General features: G+C 41.8%; 1 protein-coding gene across 2 annotated transcripts in view; it reads left to right on the plus strand.

Annotated features, from left to right (window-relative positions):
• SLC49A4 (solute carrier family 49 member 4) overlaps positions 1 to 8,000 on the plus strand; it is a 267,167-nt gene extending 259,167 nt beyond the window's left edge. The window contains exon 9 of one of the 2 annotated variants that reach the window (XM_063934048.1): positions 6,280 to 8,000. In XM_063934048.1, coding sequence (XP_063790118.1) covers positions 6,280 to 6,395 — 116 coding nt within the window. In that variant the 3' untranslated portion in view covers positions 6,396 to 8,000. The other variant, XM_063934049.1, reaches the window with a different exon arrangement.
• Positions 8,001 to 21,937: the final 13,937 nt, after the last annotated feature.

Consider the following 21,937-nt stretch of genomic DNA (forward strand, 5'->3'; position numbering starts at 1 on the left):
CCCCTAGAGCTGGTTGACCGCAAGATTGAGACTACGCTCAAGTCACTACACAGCTACTAGTGTAGCTTTAAGGCCCACTATTGCTTGCGTGTGGATTCCTAAAGCCATAGTAAAGTGGTCAGGCACATTACTAGAGGACTTAGATACTATGGATAGGAGTGACATTGAATTGTTTTTGCGTCACATACAGGATTCTGCAGGTTTCATGGTGGAGGCCATGAAGGACCTTCACATGCTGAATGCAAGAGCTACTTCCATGGCAGTCTCGGCACGGCGAGGACTCTGGCTACGCCAATGGACTGCGGATGCAGAATCCAAGAAAAGTGTGGAGAACCTACCCTTCACAAGTCAGGCTCTGTTTGGGGACGCATTGGATGCATGGATCTCCACGGCAGCTGCGGGGTAAGTCAACCTTTCTTCCCTCAGCAGCACCACTGGCTAGGAAACCTTATCCTATGTCTACACTGCAGTCCTTTCGGACCACAAAATTTTAAAAATCCAAAACCCCTTCCACTTTCTTTAGAGGAGGCCAGGGAAAATCCAGAAAACCTGCACCAACGGGTTCTCAGTAACAGAAACCAGGTTCTCTTTCCTCAAAATCTTCATCATGACGGTGGACCTCTCAGCCTGGAGATCGGGCAGATGGGAGCGAGACTAAAAGATTTCAGTCACATCTGGGCGTCATCATGCCTAGACCCCTGGGTAACAGATATTGTTGCTCAGCGGTACAAACTGGAGCTTCAAGTGCTCCCACCTCACAGATTCTTCAAATCAGGCTTACCAGCTTCGCTGACAGAAAATGCTATCCTACAGGAAGCCATTCAAAAATTGGTTCAAACAAATGTCATTGTTCCAGTTCCACCTCACCTAAGACACAAGGGTTAATACTCAAACCTGTTTGTGGTACTGAAACCGGATGGTTCCGTAAGGCCGATATTAAACCTAAAGTCGTTGTACCCCTACTTGAGGGAATTCAAATTCAAGATGGAGTCTCTGAGAGCGGTGATCACAGGTCTGGAGGAGGGGGAATTCCTAGTATCCCTGCATATCAAGGATGCGTACCTTCACATTCCGATCTGGCCGCCTCACCAGGCTTATCTAAGATTTGCGCTGCAGGACTGTCACTATCCGTTACAGGCACTGCCATATGGCCTCTCCATAGCACCACGGGTGTTCACCAAGGTCATGGCAGAGATGATGCTACTCCTCTTCAAGCAGGGTGTGAACATAATTCCATATCTGGATAATCTGCTGATAAAAGCATCTTCCAGGGAGAGCCCATTACAGAGTATTGCTCTCTCAACTCGACTACTCCAGGATCATGAGTGGATCCTGAACTTTCCAAAGTCACATTTGGAGCCGACAAGGCGACTGCCCTTCCTGGGCATGATACTCGACACGAAAGTGCAGAGGGTATTTCTACCGGTGGAGAAAGCGTTGGTGATCCAATCAATGGTCCGGGATGTCCTGAAGCCACCCCAGGTATCGGTTAATCAGTGCATTTGCCTTCTGGGGAAGATGGTAGCCTCCTACGAGGCTCTACAGTACGGAAGATTCCATGCACGGCCCTTGCAGCTGGATCTCCTGGACAAATGGTCGGGATCACATCTTCACATGCATCAGTGGATACGCCTGTCGCCGAAAGCCAGAATTTCACTCCTCTGGTGGTGGCAAACTTCTCACCTTCTCAAGGGCCACAGGTTCAGGATTCAGAATTGGATCCTTCTAACCACGGATGCAAGTCTAAGGGGTTGAGGAGCAGTCACCCAAGGGGAAAACTTCTATGGAAAGTGTTCAAGTCTGGAATCTATCCTTCGGATAAACATTCTTGAACTAAGGGCCGTATACAACAGCCTTCTACAAGCGGCACATCATCTGAATGATCGGGCCTTTCAGGTTCAGTCGGACAATGTAACGGCAGTGTCCTACATAAACTGACAGGGCGGAACGAAGAGCAGAGCGCAATGTCAGAGGTAACAAGAATCCTCCTCTGGGCAGAAAAGCACACAGTGGCGCTGTCTGCAATCTTCATACCGGGAGTGGACAACTGGGAAGCGGACTTCCTCAGCAGACACGATTTCCATCCCGGAGAATGGGGCCTCCACCCGGAGGTGTTTGCAGAGGTCACAAGCCGATGGGGTGTACGCACTGGTAGCTCTGTGGGTATTCCAGTCAGTGTATGTGTTCCCTCCACTTCCACTCATCCCAAGGATTCTCAAATTAATAAAACGAACAAGAGTTCAAGTGATCCTCATTGCTCCGGACTGGCCAAGAAGGGCTTGGAAAGCGGATCTTCTGGAATTACTGCTGGAGGATCTGAGGCCTCTTCCTCTTTGCGAGAACCTTCTACAACAGGGGCCATTCGCCGATCAAGACTTACCACGGCTACGTTTGACAGCATGGAGATTGAACGCCAGATCTTAGCTCGGAAGGGCATTCCGAACAAGGTCATTCCTACCCTGTTACAGGTTAGGGAGTAACGTCTAAACATTACCATCGTATTTGGAAAAAGTATGTGTCTTGGTGTGAATCCAAGTAGTTTCTCATGGTGGAGTTTCAACTGGGACGTTTCTCCTCTTTCTGCAAGCAGGTGTGGCTGTGGGCCTACGCTTGGGATCCATTAAGGTCCAGATTTCGGCCTTGTCCATTTTCTTCCAAAAACGATTGGCTGCTCTCCCTGAGGTTCATACTTTCTTGAAAGGGGTTCTGCACATCCAACCACCCTTTGTGCCTCCTGCGGCACCTTGGGATCTTAATGTGGTGCTGCAGTTCCTGCAATCGGATTGGTTCAAGCCTTTACAGGGACTGGATGTCAAGTTTCTTACTTGGAAGGCGGTTACACTGTTGGCATTGGCATCTGCTAGACTTGTGTCAGAATTGGGGGCATTGTCATGCAAGAGCCCCTACTTGATTTTCCATGAAGATAGAGGTGAGCTCAGAACGCGTCAGCAATTTCTTCCAAAGGTTGTCAGCTTTTCATATCAACCAACCTATTGTTGTGCCAGTGGCTGCTGACTCCTCAATTACCTTACAGTCCTTGGATATTGTGAGGGCTTTGAAAATTTGTGTGAAGAGAACTTCTCGTCACAGGAAATCGGATGCTTTGTTTGTCCTTTATGATCCCAACAAGGATGGTTGTCCTGCTTCTAAGCAGACAATTTCTCGCTGGATCAGGTTTACTATCCAGCATGCTTATTCTAAGGCAGGCTTGCCATGTCCAGAATCTGTTTAAGGCCCGCTCTACTTGTAAAGTGGGTTCTTCCTGGACGGCTGCCCCGGGGTGTCTCGGCTTTACAGCTTTGACGAGCAGCTACTTGGTCAGGGTCGAACACATTTGCTGAGTTCTACAAGTTCGATAGTTTGGCCTCTGAGGACCTAAAGTTTGGTCAATCTGTTCTGCAGGAACCTCAGCACTCTCCCTCCCGTACTGGGAGCTTTGGTACATCCCCATGGCACTAAATGGAACCCCAGCATCCTCTAGGACGTAAGAGAAAATAGGATTTTAATTACCTACTGGTAAATCCTTTTCTTGTAGTCCGTAGAGGATGCTGGGTGCCCACCCAGTGCTTCGTTTTCCTGCAGTGGTTACTTGGTTAAGTATTGTTGGTTCAGTCATTGCTGAATCGTTTCAAGTTGGTTAGCCTGGCTTTCCTTTTATGTGTGAGCTGGTGTGAATCTCACCACTATCTGTGTATTTCCTTCCCTCGAAGTATGTCAGTCTCCTCGGGCACAGAGTCTGGTAGGAGGGGCATAGAGGGAGGAGCCAGCCCACACTATTAAACTCTTAAAGTACCAGTGGCTCCTAGTGGACCCGTCTATATCCCATGGTACTAAATGGATCCCCAGCATCCTCTACGGACTACGAGAAAAGGATTTACCGGTAGGTAACTAAAATCCTATTATATCATATTTCAGCCTTACATGCAAACAGATACATTTATTATTTTATGCTGAAGGAACAACCACACAAATAAATGGTAAATACAGTTTGGATTTGTTTGTGACGAACGTCACCATAGTGCTTTTGACTGCTAAATGTCCTGGCCAACTTAAACTGTTTAGGCAGCCATTTTGTGTAATGAAGATGAACTCTGTCATAAATTAGCCAATGAATATAGGGTTGATTCTATTTCGGACTGGGAGAAGGGACCTTCTGACGTATCTAGGGGAGGAGACACGTCACCTGGGGGAGGAGCTACGGGCGAACAGGGTACCCAAAAAGTACGCTCGCCACGCTTAGGGCTCGATGGCTCGCTCCGCTCCGCTTCGCTCGCCACCTGATTACTAAAGGTAATAGTTGGTGGCGTGGATAGTAGAGGGACTATCCCGCTGGCCTAGCTCCTCCCCCTTGTGTCGTAACTCCTCCCCCTTACGGAAAAGGTCCCTTAGCCCACTTGATTCTAGCATCTACCATGAATATAGACCTGCACTGTTGTTGTTTTACTGTGTGTGTGTGTGTGTGTGTGTGTGTATAGATAGATAGATATATATAGAGAGAGACAGAGAGAACTTTTTTGTGTGTGCATTTACAATGTGCAAATGTGATTTGCATATATTCGTATTCATTGCATGAAATGCTCACAAAACTTTCCTCAGTGTCCAGTATATAATAAGCACATCTTCTGGGAGTGATTTATTTATTGCATTATTGTTTGGGATTATTATGCAGTGTACTTCCAGTGGTGTGACTTTGTCATAGTGAATTGAGACTCCAAAATGGCTGTGTCTCATGTATGTAGGTGACAGATGATTTGCATTCCAAAAGAACATGCCGATCTTGTAAGAAAAATCTTATATAGAAGTACTCTTGTCTAGAATTGCAGTCCCTATTTAAAATGGACTCTACACTGGAATAAATTGCATTCCTTCATTGTATATACTGCACTTTATATGGAAGTTTCAGAGCAAGAACAGACTGGAACAAGCTGGGCATTGGAATTTTTCTGTCATTGGGGGTGAAGGGGCAGGTTTAGCAGATGTTCTGGTTTAATAATGTCCCAGTTGTCTTGAGAGATACTATGAAAGTGACTGTTACACAGCAGCTTTATCAAAGTCATTATCATTACCAGACGTTTAGTCTTATATTAAAATAAAAACTGTGAGCAGTGCGAATTATACCCTGCGGAGGCCCCAAGGCAGTCGAAAATTGAGGGTCCCCCTTGCAAATGATCCCCTAATACGTTTTAAATTTTACCAACCAACAATTTTAATTTACCAATTTTATTACCCAAAACACACATTAACAATTATTCATGTTATTAAATTAACATATTATTTTATTTAAATAAAATTATGAATTAATGTAAAGTTTCCGTTTCTCTGCGTTGATTACTTTTTTCTGTCTTTTGGAAACAATTTAAGAAAGCTTGATTGTAGTTTTCGTTGAAGATCAAATTAAGATTATTATGATCCGTTGTTGCAGGCCCTATAGGCCGGTGCCTGCTCTGCCTATTTGGTAATTCAGCAGTGACGTGTGAGAGCCTTGTGTCTCCAGTCTGTGTCCTGAGACAAGTATACCTATAATGATCTAGGTACTTAGCAATAACATATAATGCAAATGTACTGATGCTTTTAGACTCTTCATAGTATTTTCTAGTATTGCTGGAGGAGAAGAGACTAGGAACATTTTTGCCTTCATGTACATCATTGCTGGGTCCTCATCACACACATCCATTTGGATTTTGGATACAATTGTGCTCTGGGAGTGGGGAAAAAAATTATGCTGAATGTTCTGACATATTTTTATATGTATGTTTGAGGAAAGACCTCTGAAGTAAGGCAGATTGTGTGCAATACTTTGGTATATACTGTAGAATGTTCTGATAGTTAAGTGTAAAGTCGCTCTTTGCAGTTGGAATGAAATGTAATATCTGAGAAAATGTTTCTTTATAAGAGCAATGATGCTCTCTAACCCCCGCTTCAGTGCCTATTTAAGATATCGGGACATTTTATGATGGGTGATTGATTGCAAAGCATGTGCCTCATACTCTGAAACTTATGTATCAGCAAATATACTTGAATGCTTTTCTTCTCCTTGTGATGTGTCATAAGTTTATATTCCCAAAACATAAAACTGCAGATGTAAAGTAAGGGTGTGATATTTTCTTGCTTTTTTTGTATTCACACAGCTTTGTCCTGGGCGAATTGGTGCCTCACGGGATCTTGTATCCTCGGCCTCCTGTTTATTATCTGCATCAGGGACTCCAGTGACAAACTGTCTCACCCAAAGTACACAATCTGAGTGGCCAAGATTATTCAATGTTGTTTTTTCATTTCCAGAGTTATCGTGGCTGAACTGGTGCCTGACGGGATCTAGTTTGCTCAGCCTGCTGTTTATTGTGTGCTTCAGGGAATCCTATGATAGACTCTATCTTGATGTCTTTATATCTGTGTAACAGCCACAAATGGACTGAACAATCCGCACACAGCACAATTGTCTGGTTTTGCACAATAGACTGGAAGAAAATGAGCGACCCAAATCTGACCATCTAATACTAAGAACTTAATAAATTGTCTTGTCTCTATTTTTCACACTGTAATCCTGGAAACTACGGAACATTATTGCTGGGGAAATCTGCAGTTGTCTTCCCCCAGGTAAATAATAAGTGTACTCTTTTGTAATGTTTTAACGAAGCATGGGTAAAGATGCCTTGCCTCTTATAATACATTTTGTCATTTGGAGTGTTGTATGATTCACTGACACTTTACCTCTCTCTGCTACTCATCTTTTTGCCCTCATCAGCGTAGTGGTGGAGGAGGAATGGGTGCTTTGTTTGTCTTAAGTGGATTAACTTATTGATAATTTTATATTAGATGTTTTATTAATTGTAAATAACAGTCGGCATTTATGGCTGTGGACTAACTGGGTACTATGCCACCGAAGCTGTAACTACTGGTGTACTTGATACAGTGACATTTGGGATGGATTTTGCACAAGGTGTATGTAGAGGGGCTTACAACAGTGCTTTATCAGTACCATTATATGTATAACTAGACAACACAGACTGTAGTGGTCTAGACTCGTCATATGATTCTGCCTTTATATTAATAGTCACATGACTTGAAATGGTCAGAGCCACATCAACGCCAAAAAAGGGAATGGTTTTGGGAATAGTCTGTTTACTGCACAGGCTTTATTTTTCTCTTCTTTTTCTGAAAATTATATCTTCAGCTTTTGGTCATAGAATAGATTGTGAATTAAATGTAGTTATCTACACCGGTCTAGTCTGCACAGTCATTAAACAGGTTCGCTTAAACACAGATTTTCCACGTGTCCTTTTCACTGTGATTTATTATTGTTGCATCTGCAGTTTCACTGGCCTGACCCTTTTTGGCTGTGCTGTAAAGTGTTGCTTCCCAGTGGTGTGACATCTTTTCTTTTGTGCCAAGAATCGATAGGTAACCAGGGAAGCTCACTAGAATAACTACATCACCCAGAAATTCGTACTTTGTTTAGAGAGGTTTAATTTGTATAACCGGAGAAAACTCTTAACAATTGGAGATATCAAGTAGGGATTAGAAGTCTGCTAAATTTTAGTTTAAAGTAAAGCAAATTATCTGTCATTAACACTGTCTTTTTAAAAAAAAATTTTTTATATAAATGGTAATTTCTAAATTGATTGATAAATGTCAAAGAGGAAAGCCTGTCTAATGTCTGTTAGTAAATGTTTAAGTTTAGCGGAGTGTTGTATTGAGCTGTGAAATGCACAATGATACTGCCGTGAGAACCTGTCTCCAGATCCTACACTAGTAGTGAGCTGTGATTTAATGTGGCGTTATCTGTTTCTGGTCTCTTACTCAATGCTGCTATTATTCCAGGGCAGATCCAATTTCTAGTTACTTTTTGATCTCTGTAAATAACGATGATAAACTGTTTCTGAATAAAAAAAATTAACGTTTGTTTTTGTCACAATGCGCCATTAACCTGATCACTGCTGGAAAGTCACTGTTTTTCTAACAATTTTCTTTTTAATGTGAAATAAACATTTAAATACCTCTTATCCATGTGCTGAAAAATGTTTTATTATGTTGTCAATTTAAAAGTTTCATCTATTGTTTTATATATGACAAAGAGAGAACTCTCTAAAATAAGATTACTTAACGGAACTACCTCAAGGAGTTACCAAAGTTCCCTCTGAATAGGAAATGGGAGAAATTATGATCTTAAAGTCATCTTTGTTTATTTGTAAGGGGCCACAGATTACATCATGCTGGACAAAGCGCATTCTAGTGCAATTTTCTAATATTGGTGAAATCTTATAGGTTCAACTTAAATAAAAATATTGGTATTTAACAGGTACAAACAATGTAGACAAAACGGTTGAGTACATAAGACAGGAGGAGGAGAGGGTCCTGCTTGTGAGTCAATCTGGAGGTAGGAGGAAGGTGAAACAAAAGGAGCTAGTACGTAATCTCTCAAAATCCATCTCCGCAAGATTACTTAATGGCGGTATGGGAGTATAATAGGGGTGGAGTAGAAGTACAGTCAGCATTTGAAAATCAGGGAAATCATAATTAACTAAGGGAAATATATCAACAACAAAACATACAGACCAAGGAAGTACTAAACTAAAGTGTATGCTTACAAATGCAAGAAGCCTAACAAGCAAAATGGGGGAATTAGAAATGATTGCACTAAATGGTCAATATATCAGATATTACGGAGACATGGTGGGATGATTCTCATGATTGGGCAGCAAACTTGGAGCGATACACTCTCTTAACCACTTGCCTGGCATGGTCACAGCAGATGCGACCACACCAGGCTGGACTTTCCCTGACATGGTGGCATCTGATGCGACCAGTCAGAAACACCCACTGGGTGGCCATGGGGAGATAATCTCACCACAGCCACCAATCTCAGAGGGTCCTGCTAGCCCCTCTCCACCTGCGGCTCCTCCCGCAATTTGTCCCGATCTCTGTGGCCAGCAGTGATCGGGTACCTGTGGCAACACTCCACCCGGCGGCTGCAGAGCAGCGCAATAGCCAGGGAAGCACCTGCAAGTTACCCGGCTGGAGAGCAGCCATCGTTTCTCCAGTGTATACACCTGAAGGCTGAAGAATGCAGCAGCTGCTGGGGAAGCCAGCGAAGTCCCTATGGTATATTTCCTGGTGGCTGCCGAGAGTGTTTCCACTGTAAATACCTGGCGGTTGCAAAGAGCGGCAGCTAACCGGAAAGTCATGAGCACGGTCACTGATCAACAGTCTTCCATGACTCGCTCTGCTGTGCTCTGCATTTGGGGGAATAATGCTAATGGGGGGGAGGTAAAATGAAGCAGTATGAAGCTGGGCAGTGGGTGGGGGGATAAAATAATAAAAATACACTGGACAACGAAGTGGGGGTTAAAAAAATCAAGGAGGGGGTTAATGGAGTGATTATATAATGGGGGCCTATGGACATGGGAAGGGGGCGGGAATCAAAACAGCCTCTTAAGTATGTGTGTGTATGTATATGTGTGTGTATATATATATATATATATATATATATATATATATATATATATAAAGTCCAGAGGTGAAGCGCACACACTTAAAGGATGTTAGAAGGGTGCCGTGTCAATTGTTATTGATACCATAGTTCCCAATGCTTACCCTGAAAGGGTTTAGACAAAAGGAGACCAGCACACCACCATATGAAAAAATATGAAAAGCATTTAATGAATCAGTAGCATTATCAGGCCTTTTGAAAAAAATTTTTAGTACTCATCATGAGGCTTTCAGCAGTATTCAAGCAGAACAGCCATCCCAACGGCCCGTTTCGGTTGTCACACCTTCATCATGGGGTCAGCTACAACATAGTGTTCAAACAGAGAACCTTATAAAGCTGTGCAATTTGCATAAATCAGATACACCTGTTTTGCCCAATCACCAGTGATTCAAAAACCTCCCAGGGGTATGTGAACAGACCAGTGTGGAACTACAAAAGCAAGACAAAATTGCCCAGACCACTATCAACAGTTCCGTTGTACCGGAAGTGACAACACGCGACCGCGTTTGTCAACATCCGCCATGTAACGGAACTCAAGTGCCGGGGTACGTTTCCACGGCACTAGCATAAGTACCGCTGTGCCGGAAGTGATGTCGCGTCATCGCGACAATCAACTTCCGCCAATACAAAAACCGTCCTCAGATCACTGGCAATGTCACCGCTTATGTGTTCAAGGTACACAACTTGTCACATACATTAATCTGTACATAAAAATAAAAATAAATATAAAAAATACAGCATAAGAATATCAAATGAAAAAAGAAAATAACACATAATAAGTATATTATAGGACATAATGAAAAATAACCTGTATGTCGATACTTATTCTACAGGCATACAGGTTATTTTTCATTATGTCCTATAATATACTTATTATGTGTTATTTTCTTTTTTCATTTGATATTCTTATGCTGTATTTTTTATTTTTATGTACAGATTAATGTATGTGACAAGTTGTGTACCTTGAACACATAGGCGGTGACATTGCCAGTGATCTGAGGCCGGTTTTTGTATTGGCGGAAGTTGATTGTCGCGATGACGCGACATCACTTCCGGCACAGCGGTACTTATGCTAGTGCCGTGGAAACGTACCCCGGCACTTGAGTTCCGTTACATGGCGGATGTTGACAAACGCGGTCGCGTGTTGTCACTTCCGGTACAACGGAACTGTTGATAGTGGTCTGGGCAATTTTGTCTTGCTTTTGTAGTTCCACACTGGTCTGTTCACATACCCCTGGGAGGTTTTTGAATCACTGGTGATTGGGCAAAACAGGTGTATCTGATTTATGCAAATTGCACAGCTTTATAAGGTTCTCTGTTTGAACACTATGTTGTAGCTGACCCCATGATGAAGGTGTGACAACCGAAACGGGCCGTTGGGATGGCTGTTCTGCTTGAATACTGCTGAAAGCCTCATGATGAGTACTAAAAATTTTTTTCAAAAGGCCTGATAATGCTACTGATTCATTAAATGCTTTTCATATTTTTTCATATGGTGGTGTGCTGGTCTCCTTTTGTCTAAACCCTTTCAGGGTAAGCATTGGGAACTATGGTATCAATAACAATTGACACGGCACCCTTCTAACATCCTTTAAGTGTGTGCGCTTCACCTCTGGACTTTATCTAGTACCATATGTTTTGGTTTTGTGAATTGCACCACAAACATTTATTGTTTAGTTAGAAATTTATTTACTTTTTTATTGTTAAATTTTTTTGTTTTTTTGCAGTGGTTGATATACCACTTTTGTCCATTGATAAGCTGCTATGGATTCAGATTTTGGCGACCTCACTGGCACTAAGCGTTTTTTAGAAAAAGACATATCCAAAATTCTGTTTAAAGATACAGAGCAGCTGGCTTTTGATGCGGATAGCCCCAATGATGTTTATTCTGATCTGCTTAAACTAAATAAGCGTCTCGTGGAATTAGAACTCCACGGTTTGACACTTTCACAATACCACAAAGACAAATTGATTCCACGTGGCTTCCGAATCAAAAACCAGCCTACGATCGGTCGCAATAACAAGGAATTTTGCCGTCAGTGGTGCCTGATCTTAAACCAGTGCAGCTTTGATTTGATGATATTAGTTATACAGCAAGTGAATACGGAAATGGAGAGTCTCAAGTTGGACATTAGTGCTTGTGAGGAAAGTGGAACTGATGTTTTAAAAAAAGACAGTAATACTGAGTGGTTCACCAAACTGAATGAAAATATACTAAAGTTCAAAAATGAACTAATAGCCTTTAAAAAAATCAAATATAGAAAAGTCAAGGATGACTACAAAGACTCACGAGTCTATTATTGGCTTTTGAATCAAAGTACCCGAAGGGTTTGGAGAGGTGCACAAACAAATAGATATAGACAGAATCGGACATTTTCAGACATAGTCACACACATCACAAAGTGACTCAGATCAGTCCTCCTCCTCCAAGAAATCTTTTTTAAGGGAGCAGACACTTACACGCAACAAAAATCACACAGAAAGAGACCCTGCAGACGAGGGGGGGTCAAACATAAGAAGGGGCCCAGACAGATTACCAAAAACACTGAAGAAATAGTTGTTTTTAATCTCTCTGATTATATTCTCAGTGAGCCGGAACATGCAGTGTTAACTAAAGGATTAACCTTTGTACAGACCTTTCAACAAACTGACTTCCAATGGGAGACTGAATTATATAGATTTCACAGACAACTCAGACTAAAAGACTTTTTTTCTAGACAAGGCAACACAACCAGTACTGCTAGACATTTACCTTTTTCAGCAAAAAGTACATTTGATCCACCTAGTAATAACTCTGCTATAGAAACCTTCATACGCCTAGTTAAGAGGGACACAATACCTAAGATCAGACACAAGAAAAAACACTTTCAAAATTTAACTTCTAATGAAATTAAAGCAATACAGTCCTTGAAAAATAACCAACAAATCATAATTCGCCCCGCCGATAAAGGCGGTGGTATTGTTGTCCTTAACAGGGATGACTACATCAGGGAGGTGGACAGGCAACTGTCCATTCAGAGTTGCTATAAAAAATTATCTTTTGACCCTACTGGTTTATATAAAAGAGAAATTGATTCCATCATTGAACTTGGTTTCACTAATGGATGGATTGATGTACACACCAAGAACTTTTTGATACAGGATTTTCCCAAAATCCCTCTTCTGTATATTCTGCCGAACATACATAAGTCTCTCAGTCTGCCGCCTGGCAGACCTATAATCTCGGCACGTGGCTCTTTATGTCAAACCCTCTCACAATATTGTGATTATTTTTTGCAGCCCGTGGTACTACAAAACCCCTATCATTTGAAAGATACTACTGACTTTTTGTTGAAATTAAAACAGTTTGGGATACCACCTGTTAACTGTCTTTTGGTTTCCTTGGACGTAACCAGTCTATATACGAATATTACACACAATGCAGGCATTGAGGCAGTGCGCCGTGTATTGATGCTTAATCCCCATTATAAAGGTCCACCTGTTGATTATTTGATTTTGCTTATGGAGATTATTTTGCATAAAAATTATTTTTTGTTTAATAATGCATTTTTTTTACAGCTTCAAGGAACCGCCATGGGTTCAAACATGGCACCGTCTTATGGCAATATTTTTATGTATGATTTTGAGACCACATATATCACATCAGATCCACTTTTCTCCAAATTTATAAGTTGTTATTTTCGGTATATTGATGATTTATTTTTTGTTTGGTCAGGGACAATTGTAGATCTAGAATTGTTTGTGGAGCAATTAAACCATAAGGTTGAGAACATCACTTTCACGTGCAGGAGTAGTGCCGACAGTATTGAGTTCCTGGACGTTTTGGTATCTATTAAAAATAACTCCTTCCATACGGAATTATTCAAAAAACCCACGGACAAAAATACACTACTTTTGGCAGACAGCTTTCATCCACGGCCCTTGAAGAAAGGACTCCCCTACTCACAACTCGTTAGAGTTGTTAGAACAACATCAGATCCTTCTAAGCTCCCTATAGCCCTACACAAAATGGGTGATAACTTCATCCAGCGGGGGTACAGTAAAGATGAAGTCGATGAAGCAATAGATCGATGTTTGCTGCTGAAACAGGATGATCTTCTATCTACACAACGTGTCGATGCTACTTCTGACAGATTGGTTTTTCCTACGACTTACTGCACTTCCTCTGGTTTAATTAGGAAGATCATTACTAAGCATTGGCACATACTACAAGCTGACCCGATCCTTGGACCTAGTTGCACGAATCCACCTCTCTTCAGCTATAAGAGAAGTCGCAACTTAAGAGAACGCATCACATTCTCTGACATTAGTCCAGGTATACACACTAATTTGCATTGGCTTTCACTGCAAAAAGGAGCCTATAAGTGTGCGGGCTGTGCAAATTGCAGATTTCTCTTGTTGGGAAAAACCTTTACACATCCAATTACCAAAAGTAGCTATACCATAAGACATCGACTGACGTGCGATTCTCGCTATGTGGTATACATCATTCTCTGTCCATGTAATAAACTCTACGTGGGTAAAACTATCCGTATGTTAAAGGAACGTATATCCATGCACAGGAGTTCAATCAAGAAGGCCTTTACAGCTTTAGATTCCAGCACACCACCAGTGGCCAGGCATTTTGTTACTAGTGGTCACACTATGGCTGACTTTAGATGTATGCCAATAGATCACATCCCCCCACTACGTAGGGGAGGCGATAGACATCGGTTACTTCTGCAACGTGAATGTGAATGGATCTACAAGTTAAATTCAACTGCGCCCAGTGGTTTGAATGAAGAACTTATTTTGACTCCTTTCATTTGAATTTTCATTGGTACTACTGTTTTACAGTCAACTGACCAAGATAGTATACTTTATGTCAAATTGTCTCTATCTGGGATCGCTGTTGACAATGCCACTAATGCAACTTACTACCATTTCTATTTTTGTGTTTTTTATATAATTTGTTTTTTATGATCAATTAGCCTCTATGTCGATATTCTCCTACTAATGCGGCTTTGTATGCCTGTTTAAAATGATATTTATATAGGACCTATTGGCCCGTAGAATAAGTATCGACATACAGGTTATTTTTCATTATGTCCTATAATATACTTATGTGTTATTTTCTTTTTTCATTTGATATTCTTATGCTGTATTTTTTATTTTTATTTTTATGTACAGATTAATGTATGTGACAAGTTGTGTACCTTGAACACATAGGCGGTGACATTGCCAGTGATCTGAGGCCGGTTTTTGTATTGGCGGAAGTTGATTGTCGCGATGACGCGACATCACTTCCGGCACAGCGGTACTTATGCTAGTGCCGTGGAAACGTACCCCGGCACTTGAGTTCCGTTACATGGCGGATGTTGACAAACGCGGTTGCGTGTTGTCACTTCCGTTACAACGGAACTGTTGATAGTGGTCTGGGCAATTTTGTCTTGCTTTTGTAGTTCCACACTGGTCTGTTCACATACCCCTGGGAGGTTTTTGAATCACTGGTGATTGGGCAAAACAGGTGTATCTGATTTATGCAAATTGCACAGCTTTATAAGGTTCTCTGTTTGAACACTATGTTGTAGCTGACCCCATGATGAAGGTGTGACAACCGAAACGGGCCGTTGGGTTGGCTGTTCTGCTTGAATACTGCTGAAAGCCTCATGATGAGTACTAAAAAAATTTTTCAAAAGGCCTGATAATGCTACTGATTCATTAAATGCTTTTCATATTTTTTCATATGGTGGTGTGCTGGTCTCCTTTTGTCTAAACCCTTTCAGGGTAAGCATTGGGAACTATGGTATATATATATGTAGATATAGATATATATATATATATGGTTTTTTTTTATAAAACATTTAAATATATCATTACAGATAGTTTTTTTGTTAGTTGATAAAGTTGAAGAAATAACAATTTCTGACTGTTTTGGGGGAGTATATATCGTCCGTGAAGTAGTTAAGGAGAGACAGGGCCAACAAAAAGGTAAAGGCTGTATGTTTCTATGTAAAGACATTTTTGAAGCCATATTTAAAGGACGGTATTTACGAGGAGACTACAGATAATGTGGAGTCATTATGGGTTAAGATTTCAAGTAGGGGAAAAAATACAAAAAGAGCTATTAATGGGGACATGCTACAAACCACCAGATTTTGGTGTGATTGAAGAAGTTCAACTCTTGCAGCAAATTGAAAAAGCTGCAGGACAAGGGGAGGTCCTTATCATGGGGGATTTTAATTATCCGGACATAAATTGGAATAATGAATCTTGTGGTACAGCTAGGGGAAACAGGTTCCTAAATATGCTAAAAGATCACTACTTGTCTCAAGTAATTGAGGAACCAATTAGATTTAGGAATATACTGGACCTAGTACTAACAATGTGGAAATTTTATCAAATACTTAAGTACGGGAGACTGCGAAATAGCGATCATAATATGGTTGTATTTGATATTAGTCTCCAAAAACATCACTACAAGGGTTCAACTAAGACCTTTAACTTTGAAAAAGCAAATTTCAACATGCTGAGACAAACTCTAAAGGACATATATTGGTATACTTTGTTTCCTGGTAAGGACACTGCTGAGATGTGGGATACTTTTAAAATTTGGCTTGGTAAGTATACTCATAAATTAATTCCCAAGAGCAGTAAATGCAGGAGTATTAAATCCAAACCAATGTGGCTTAACAAGAAGATTAAGGAGGTAATGGCTAAAGAGAGGCATGCTTTTAAAGCGTTTAAATCCGACGGGAAGGTGGAGTCATTCCAGGACCACAAGGAATGTAACAAAAAATGCAAAAAAGAAATCAAGGCATCTAAGATTGAAAATTAATAACAAATCGCTGAGGAAAGTAAAACTAACCCCAAAAAGTAACTAACCCCAAGGTTTTTAAGTATATAAAAGGTTAAAACAAGACAATGTAGGACCACTTAAAAGCAAGTTGAGGGTCTTGTTTAATGATGGCAAAAGTTAAGCAGAAATATTGAACAAATTTGTTCATCAGTGTAGGGAGGACCAGATGGTGGGAGTAGTGCACAACAAAAGTAAGGATAACATCCCGTTGCCGAGCACTTGTTTAAGTGAGGAAGTAGTCCGGGAGAGACTAAGCAAAATTAAGATAAATAAATCTCCTGCTCAAGATGGACTTCACCCAAGGGTTCTTATGGAGCTTAACTCAGAACTAGCAATGCCTTTATATTTGATTTTCTATGCTTCAATTATATAAGGCACGGTACCAAAAGACTGGTGTATTGCAGAGGTAGTCACAATATTTAAAAAGGGAATTAAAACTCATCCTGGTAACTATAGACCGGTAAGCTTGACATCCATAGTGGGGAAAATATTGGAAGGTATAATAAGATAGCATACAGAAGTACTTGGAAATCACCAAGGTTATTAATAGGAACCAGCATGGTTTTGTGAGGGATAGATCGTGTCAAACTAACTTAATTAGCTTCTACGAGACGGTGATAATCTTGACCAGGGAAAAGCCGTGGATGTGGTATATTTAGATTTTGCTAAAGCCTTCGAAACAGTGCCACATGTGAGATTGATTTTATTAAAAATTAAGAGCTTGGTTTAGGAAACACTGTACTTGGGTAAGTAGCTAGTAAACGGGGTACAACAAGTGGTGGTTAATGGGATGTTTTCCAACTGGGCCTCAGTATACAGTGGAATAACACAAGGGTCCGTACTCGGACCACTACTGTTTAACATATTTATTAATGACCTAGGAGTAGGTCTAGAAAGCAGAGTGTCAATTTTTGCGGATGATACTAAACTGCGTCTGGTAATTCAGACATGGATGTTGAGTCTCTAAGAATGACTTATTTAAACTGGAAATTTGGGCAGATAAATGGAGCATGAAGTTCAACATACAAAAATGTAAAGTTATACACTTTGGGACTAAAAATAAACATGCTACCTATAAATTGAATGGGGAAACTGTAGGGGAAATGGTACTTGACAAGTATTTGGGGGTGCTCATTGATAATAGACTTAGTAGCAGAACCTAGTGTCATAGTGCAGCAAATAAGGTGTTGGCATGCAGGATTTGGTGGTGCTCATTGACAGTAGACAGAGCAGTAGTGCCCAATGTCAGGGTATAGCAGTTAAGGCCAATAAGGTTTTAGCATGCATAAAACGGAGAATAGAGACAAGGGATGAAAGTGTAATCCTGCCGCTGTACAAATCATTGGTACGGCCACACCCTGAATATTGTCTACAGTTCTGGGCACCGCACTATAAAAAAAAAAAAAAAAAAAAGATATCTTGGAACTTGAAAGGGCTCAGAGGCGATCCACAAAATTAATGAAGGGGTTAGAGGCACTGGATTATGATGAAAGGCTTACTAGGTTAGATATGTTTACACTATAAAAGAGGCATCTAAGAGGAGCCATTATTAATATTTACAAATATATAAAGGGACATCACATGGAGCTTTTAGGCGAATGGTTTACTGTAAAATCTCTACACAGACACGCGGACATCCTCTGAGCTTAGAGGAGAGAAAATTTTGTATCCAACGAAGGAAATCGATCTTCACAGAAAGGATTTGGAATTCTCTGCCTGAGAAGGTAGTAATGGTGGACTCGGTCAATGGGGGAAATTCAAATGTTTGAAAAGTCAGTTGGGTGTCTGTATTTTTTTCCTATCTATTAGACAGGAAAAAACAGACACCCAAACGACTTTTCAAACATTTGAATTTCCCCCAATAAGTTTAAAAATGGATTAGATAAAGTTCTAAACGAAAAGATATCCAAGGATACTGCATTTAAGATACGTACATTTAAAATGTTAGATACTGCGTGAATTATAGTTGATAGACTTAAAAAAAAAAAAAAAACAATAACTTAATCTGGGTCATTATAGTTAAACTATAGTTACAGAATAGTGTAAGAATTATAATACAGGTTGAACTCTATGGATATTTTGTCTTTTTTCAAACACATTAACTATGTTATTTAAAAGACTGTCCAGAGATTCTGATGATGACGGTGAAAGGTAAGAAGAGACTGAGAAGTTACATTATGAAAGCTGGTTAACAGAGAGACAGGTGAGGAGGATGTATCTTGTGATAAGGTCAGATGTGTTAAGGAGTGGTGTGAGGCCCTTGCAGGGGTATCCAGATGCTAAGATGACCACTAATTGTCAACAGGCAGTAGATCAACATGGACAAAAAATCAATGTGTCAATGGTCGACACAGGAAAAGGTCGACATGACTTTTAAAAAATATATATGTAATTCTTTTTTAAAAAAATTCATACTTTACTATACACGTGGACTACGCTTGGAAATGGTAACTTGCCCGAAGCATGGCGAGCGAAGCAGTGCACTAATTGAGTTTCCCGGTCACTATACAGCATAAACTACACAATTTTTATGTTTTAAAACCACCTGTCAACCTTTTCCTGTGTCAACCTTTTCACATGTCAACCCTTTTTGAGTTTCGACCTTTTTCAGGTTGTTGCAGACTGCTATTGCATAAGAGGAACAATTGGATATATTATAGTACTACAGTATATATTGAGTATGGGAGAGACTTGGGGAGAGGGGGGGTTAGTAAGTAGAAGACTTCAGTAATCAAAATGGGGAATGATGAGACTGAATGAAGGTTTTGGTGATATATATGAGCAATGTTGTACTGGTGGAGGCAACAGGTTTGCCGAAGGAACTGGATGTAATAAGTGAAGCTGAGGGAGAAGTCCTATGACACTAAGGCAGTGTGCCTAGGGTAGAGTTTCCCAAACGCCACTATTACAGTCCATGTTTTAAGGATATCCATGCTTGACTACAAGTAACTTAGTACCTCAGCCAATTAGATTTATCCATTGAAATTCAAGCATACTGTAGATATCCTTTAAAACCTGGACTGTAATGCAGCGTTTGGGAAACTCTGGCCTAGGGAACAGGCGGTTTTTTAAAATGAGTCGGGTTGTAGCAAGACATAGCTAGTACAAGCATTGCCTTTTAAAAACCTGGCAGAAACAAGTATCTGGTTTTACAACCACCAGGAGAGAACATGAAGTTGTGTCCTGTGAGAGATGTTCGGACCCCAGGCAGTTTTGGGCATTTTGATTTGGACTCTCTAGTAGAGAGTTGTTTTTGAGAGAAGGTAAATGGAATCTTGTCAAAGACTGTGTGTTGTATGTGTGTGTGTATGTGTGTGTGTGTATGTATATATATATATATATATATATATATATATATATATAATATACACTGCTCAAAAAAATAAAGGGAACACTTAAACAACACATCGTAGATCTGAATGAATGAAATATTCTTATTACCGTATAAGCCGACTTTTTCAGCACTTTTTTTTGTGCTGAAAAAGCCCCCTCGGTTTATACTCGAGGCAGTGCAGTGGGAAGGAGGGACACAGAGGGCACAGCGCGCGTCTCTCCTGTGTCCCTCCTGCGTCTCCGGCGGCAGCGGCGGGTCTATTAAAGGAAGTACCCATTCGTGAGCTCTGATTGGCTCACGAACCGGCACTTCATTTAACAGACCCGCCGGAGACGCAGGAGGGACACAGGAGAGGCGTGCGCTGTGCCCTCCGTGTCCCTCCTTCACAAGACAATGCAGGAGCAGCGGAGGGTAAGTTATAGCAGGCACTGGGGGAGCATATTTGGCACTTGGGGGGGCATATGTGGCACTGAGGGGGCATGCATATCAGGCATTATGAGGGCATATCCGGCACTGTGGGGGCATATCTGGCACTGAGGGAGCATGCATATCTGGCACTGTGGGGGCATATCTGCCAGTGTGAGGGCATATCTGGCACTGAGGGAGCATGCATATCTGGCAGTATGAGGGCAATATCTGGCACCGTGGGGGCATATCTGGCGGTGTGAGGGCATATCTGGCACTGAGGGGGCATGCATATCTGGCAGTATGAGGGCATATCTGGCACTGTGGGGGCATATCTGGCAGTATGAGGGCATATCTGGCACTGGGGGCATATCAGGCACTATGAGGGCATATCTGGCACTGTGGGGGTATATCTAGCAGTGTGAGGGCATATCTGGCACTGTGGGGGCATATCTGGCACTATGAGGGCATATCTGGCAGTATGAGGGTAGAGCTGCATTTCCCACCCTAGGCTTATACTCGAGTCAATAAGTTTTCCCAGGTTTTTGTGGTAAAATTAGGTGCCTCGGCTTATATTCGGGTCGACTTATACTCGAGTATATACGGTAAATTCTTTGTTCTTTACATAGTTGATTGTGCTGACAACAAAATCACACATTATCAATGGAAATCAAATTTATTAACCCATTGAGGTCTGGATTTGGAGTCTCACTCAAAATTAAAGTGGAAAAACACACTACAAGCTGATCCAACTTTGATGTAATGTCCTTAAAACAAGTCAAAATGAGGCCTCAGTAGTGTGTGTGGCCTCCACGTGCCTGCGTGACCTCCCTACAACGCCTGGGCATGCTCCTGATGAGGTGGGAGATGGTCTCCTGAGGGATCTCCTCCCAGACCTGGACTAAAGCATCCGCCAACTCCTGGACAACGTGGTGCAACATGGCATTGGTGGATGGAGCGAGACATGATGTCCCAGATGTGCTCAGTTGGATTCAGGTCTGGGGAATGGGCGGGCCAGTCCATAGCATAATGCCTTCTTCTTGCAGGAACTGCTGACACACTCCAGCCACATGAGGTCTAGCATTGTCTTGCATTAGGAGGAACCCAGGGCCAACCGCACCAGCATATGGTCTCACAAGGGGTCTCATCTCGGTACCTAATGGCAGTCAGGCTTTCTCTGGCGAGCACATGGAGGGCTGTGCGGCCCTCCAAAGAAATGCCACCCCACACCATTACTGACCCACTGCCAAACCGGTCATGATGGAGGATGTTGAAGGCAGCAGAACGTTCTGCTTGGCGTCTCCAGACTCTGTCACGTATGTCACATGTGCTCAGTGAGAACCTGCTTTCATCTGTGAAGAGCACAGGGCGCCAGTGGCGAATTTGCCAATCTTGGTGTTCTCTGGCAAATGCCAAATGTCCTGCACGGTGTTAGGCTGTAAGCACAACCCCCACCTGTGGACGTCGGGCCCTTATCCCACCCTCATGGAGTTTGTTTCTGATCATTTGAGTAGACACATGCACATTTGTGGCTTGCTGGAGGTCATTTTGCAGGGCTCAGGCAGTGCTCCTCCTGTTCCTCCTTGCACAAAGGCGGAGGTAGCGGTCCTGCTGCTGGGTTGTTGCCCTCCTACGGCCTCCTCCACGTCTCGTGATGTACTAGCCTGTCTCCTGGTAGCGCCTCCATGCTCTGGACACTACGCTGACAGACACAGCAAACCTTCTAGCCACAGTTCACATTGATGTGCCATCCTGGATGAGCTGCACTACCTGAGCCACTTGTGTGGGTTGTAGACTCCGTCTCATGCTACCACTAGAGTGAAAGCACCGCCAGCTTTCAAAAGTGACCAAAACAGCCAAAGAGCATAGGAGC

The sequence above is a fragment of the Pseudophryne corroboree genome, chromosome 7, assembly GCF_028390025.1.
Source record: "Pseudophryne corroboree isolate aPseCor3 chromosome 7, aPseCor3.hap2, whole genome shotgun sequence".
In the NCBI taxonomy this organism is placed as follows: domain Eukaryota; kingdom Metazoa; phylum Chordata; class Amphibia; order Anura; family Myobatrachidae; genus Pseudophryne; species Pseudophryne corroboree.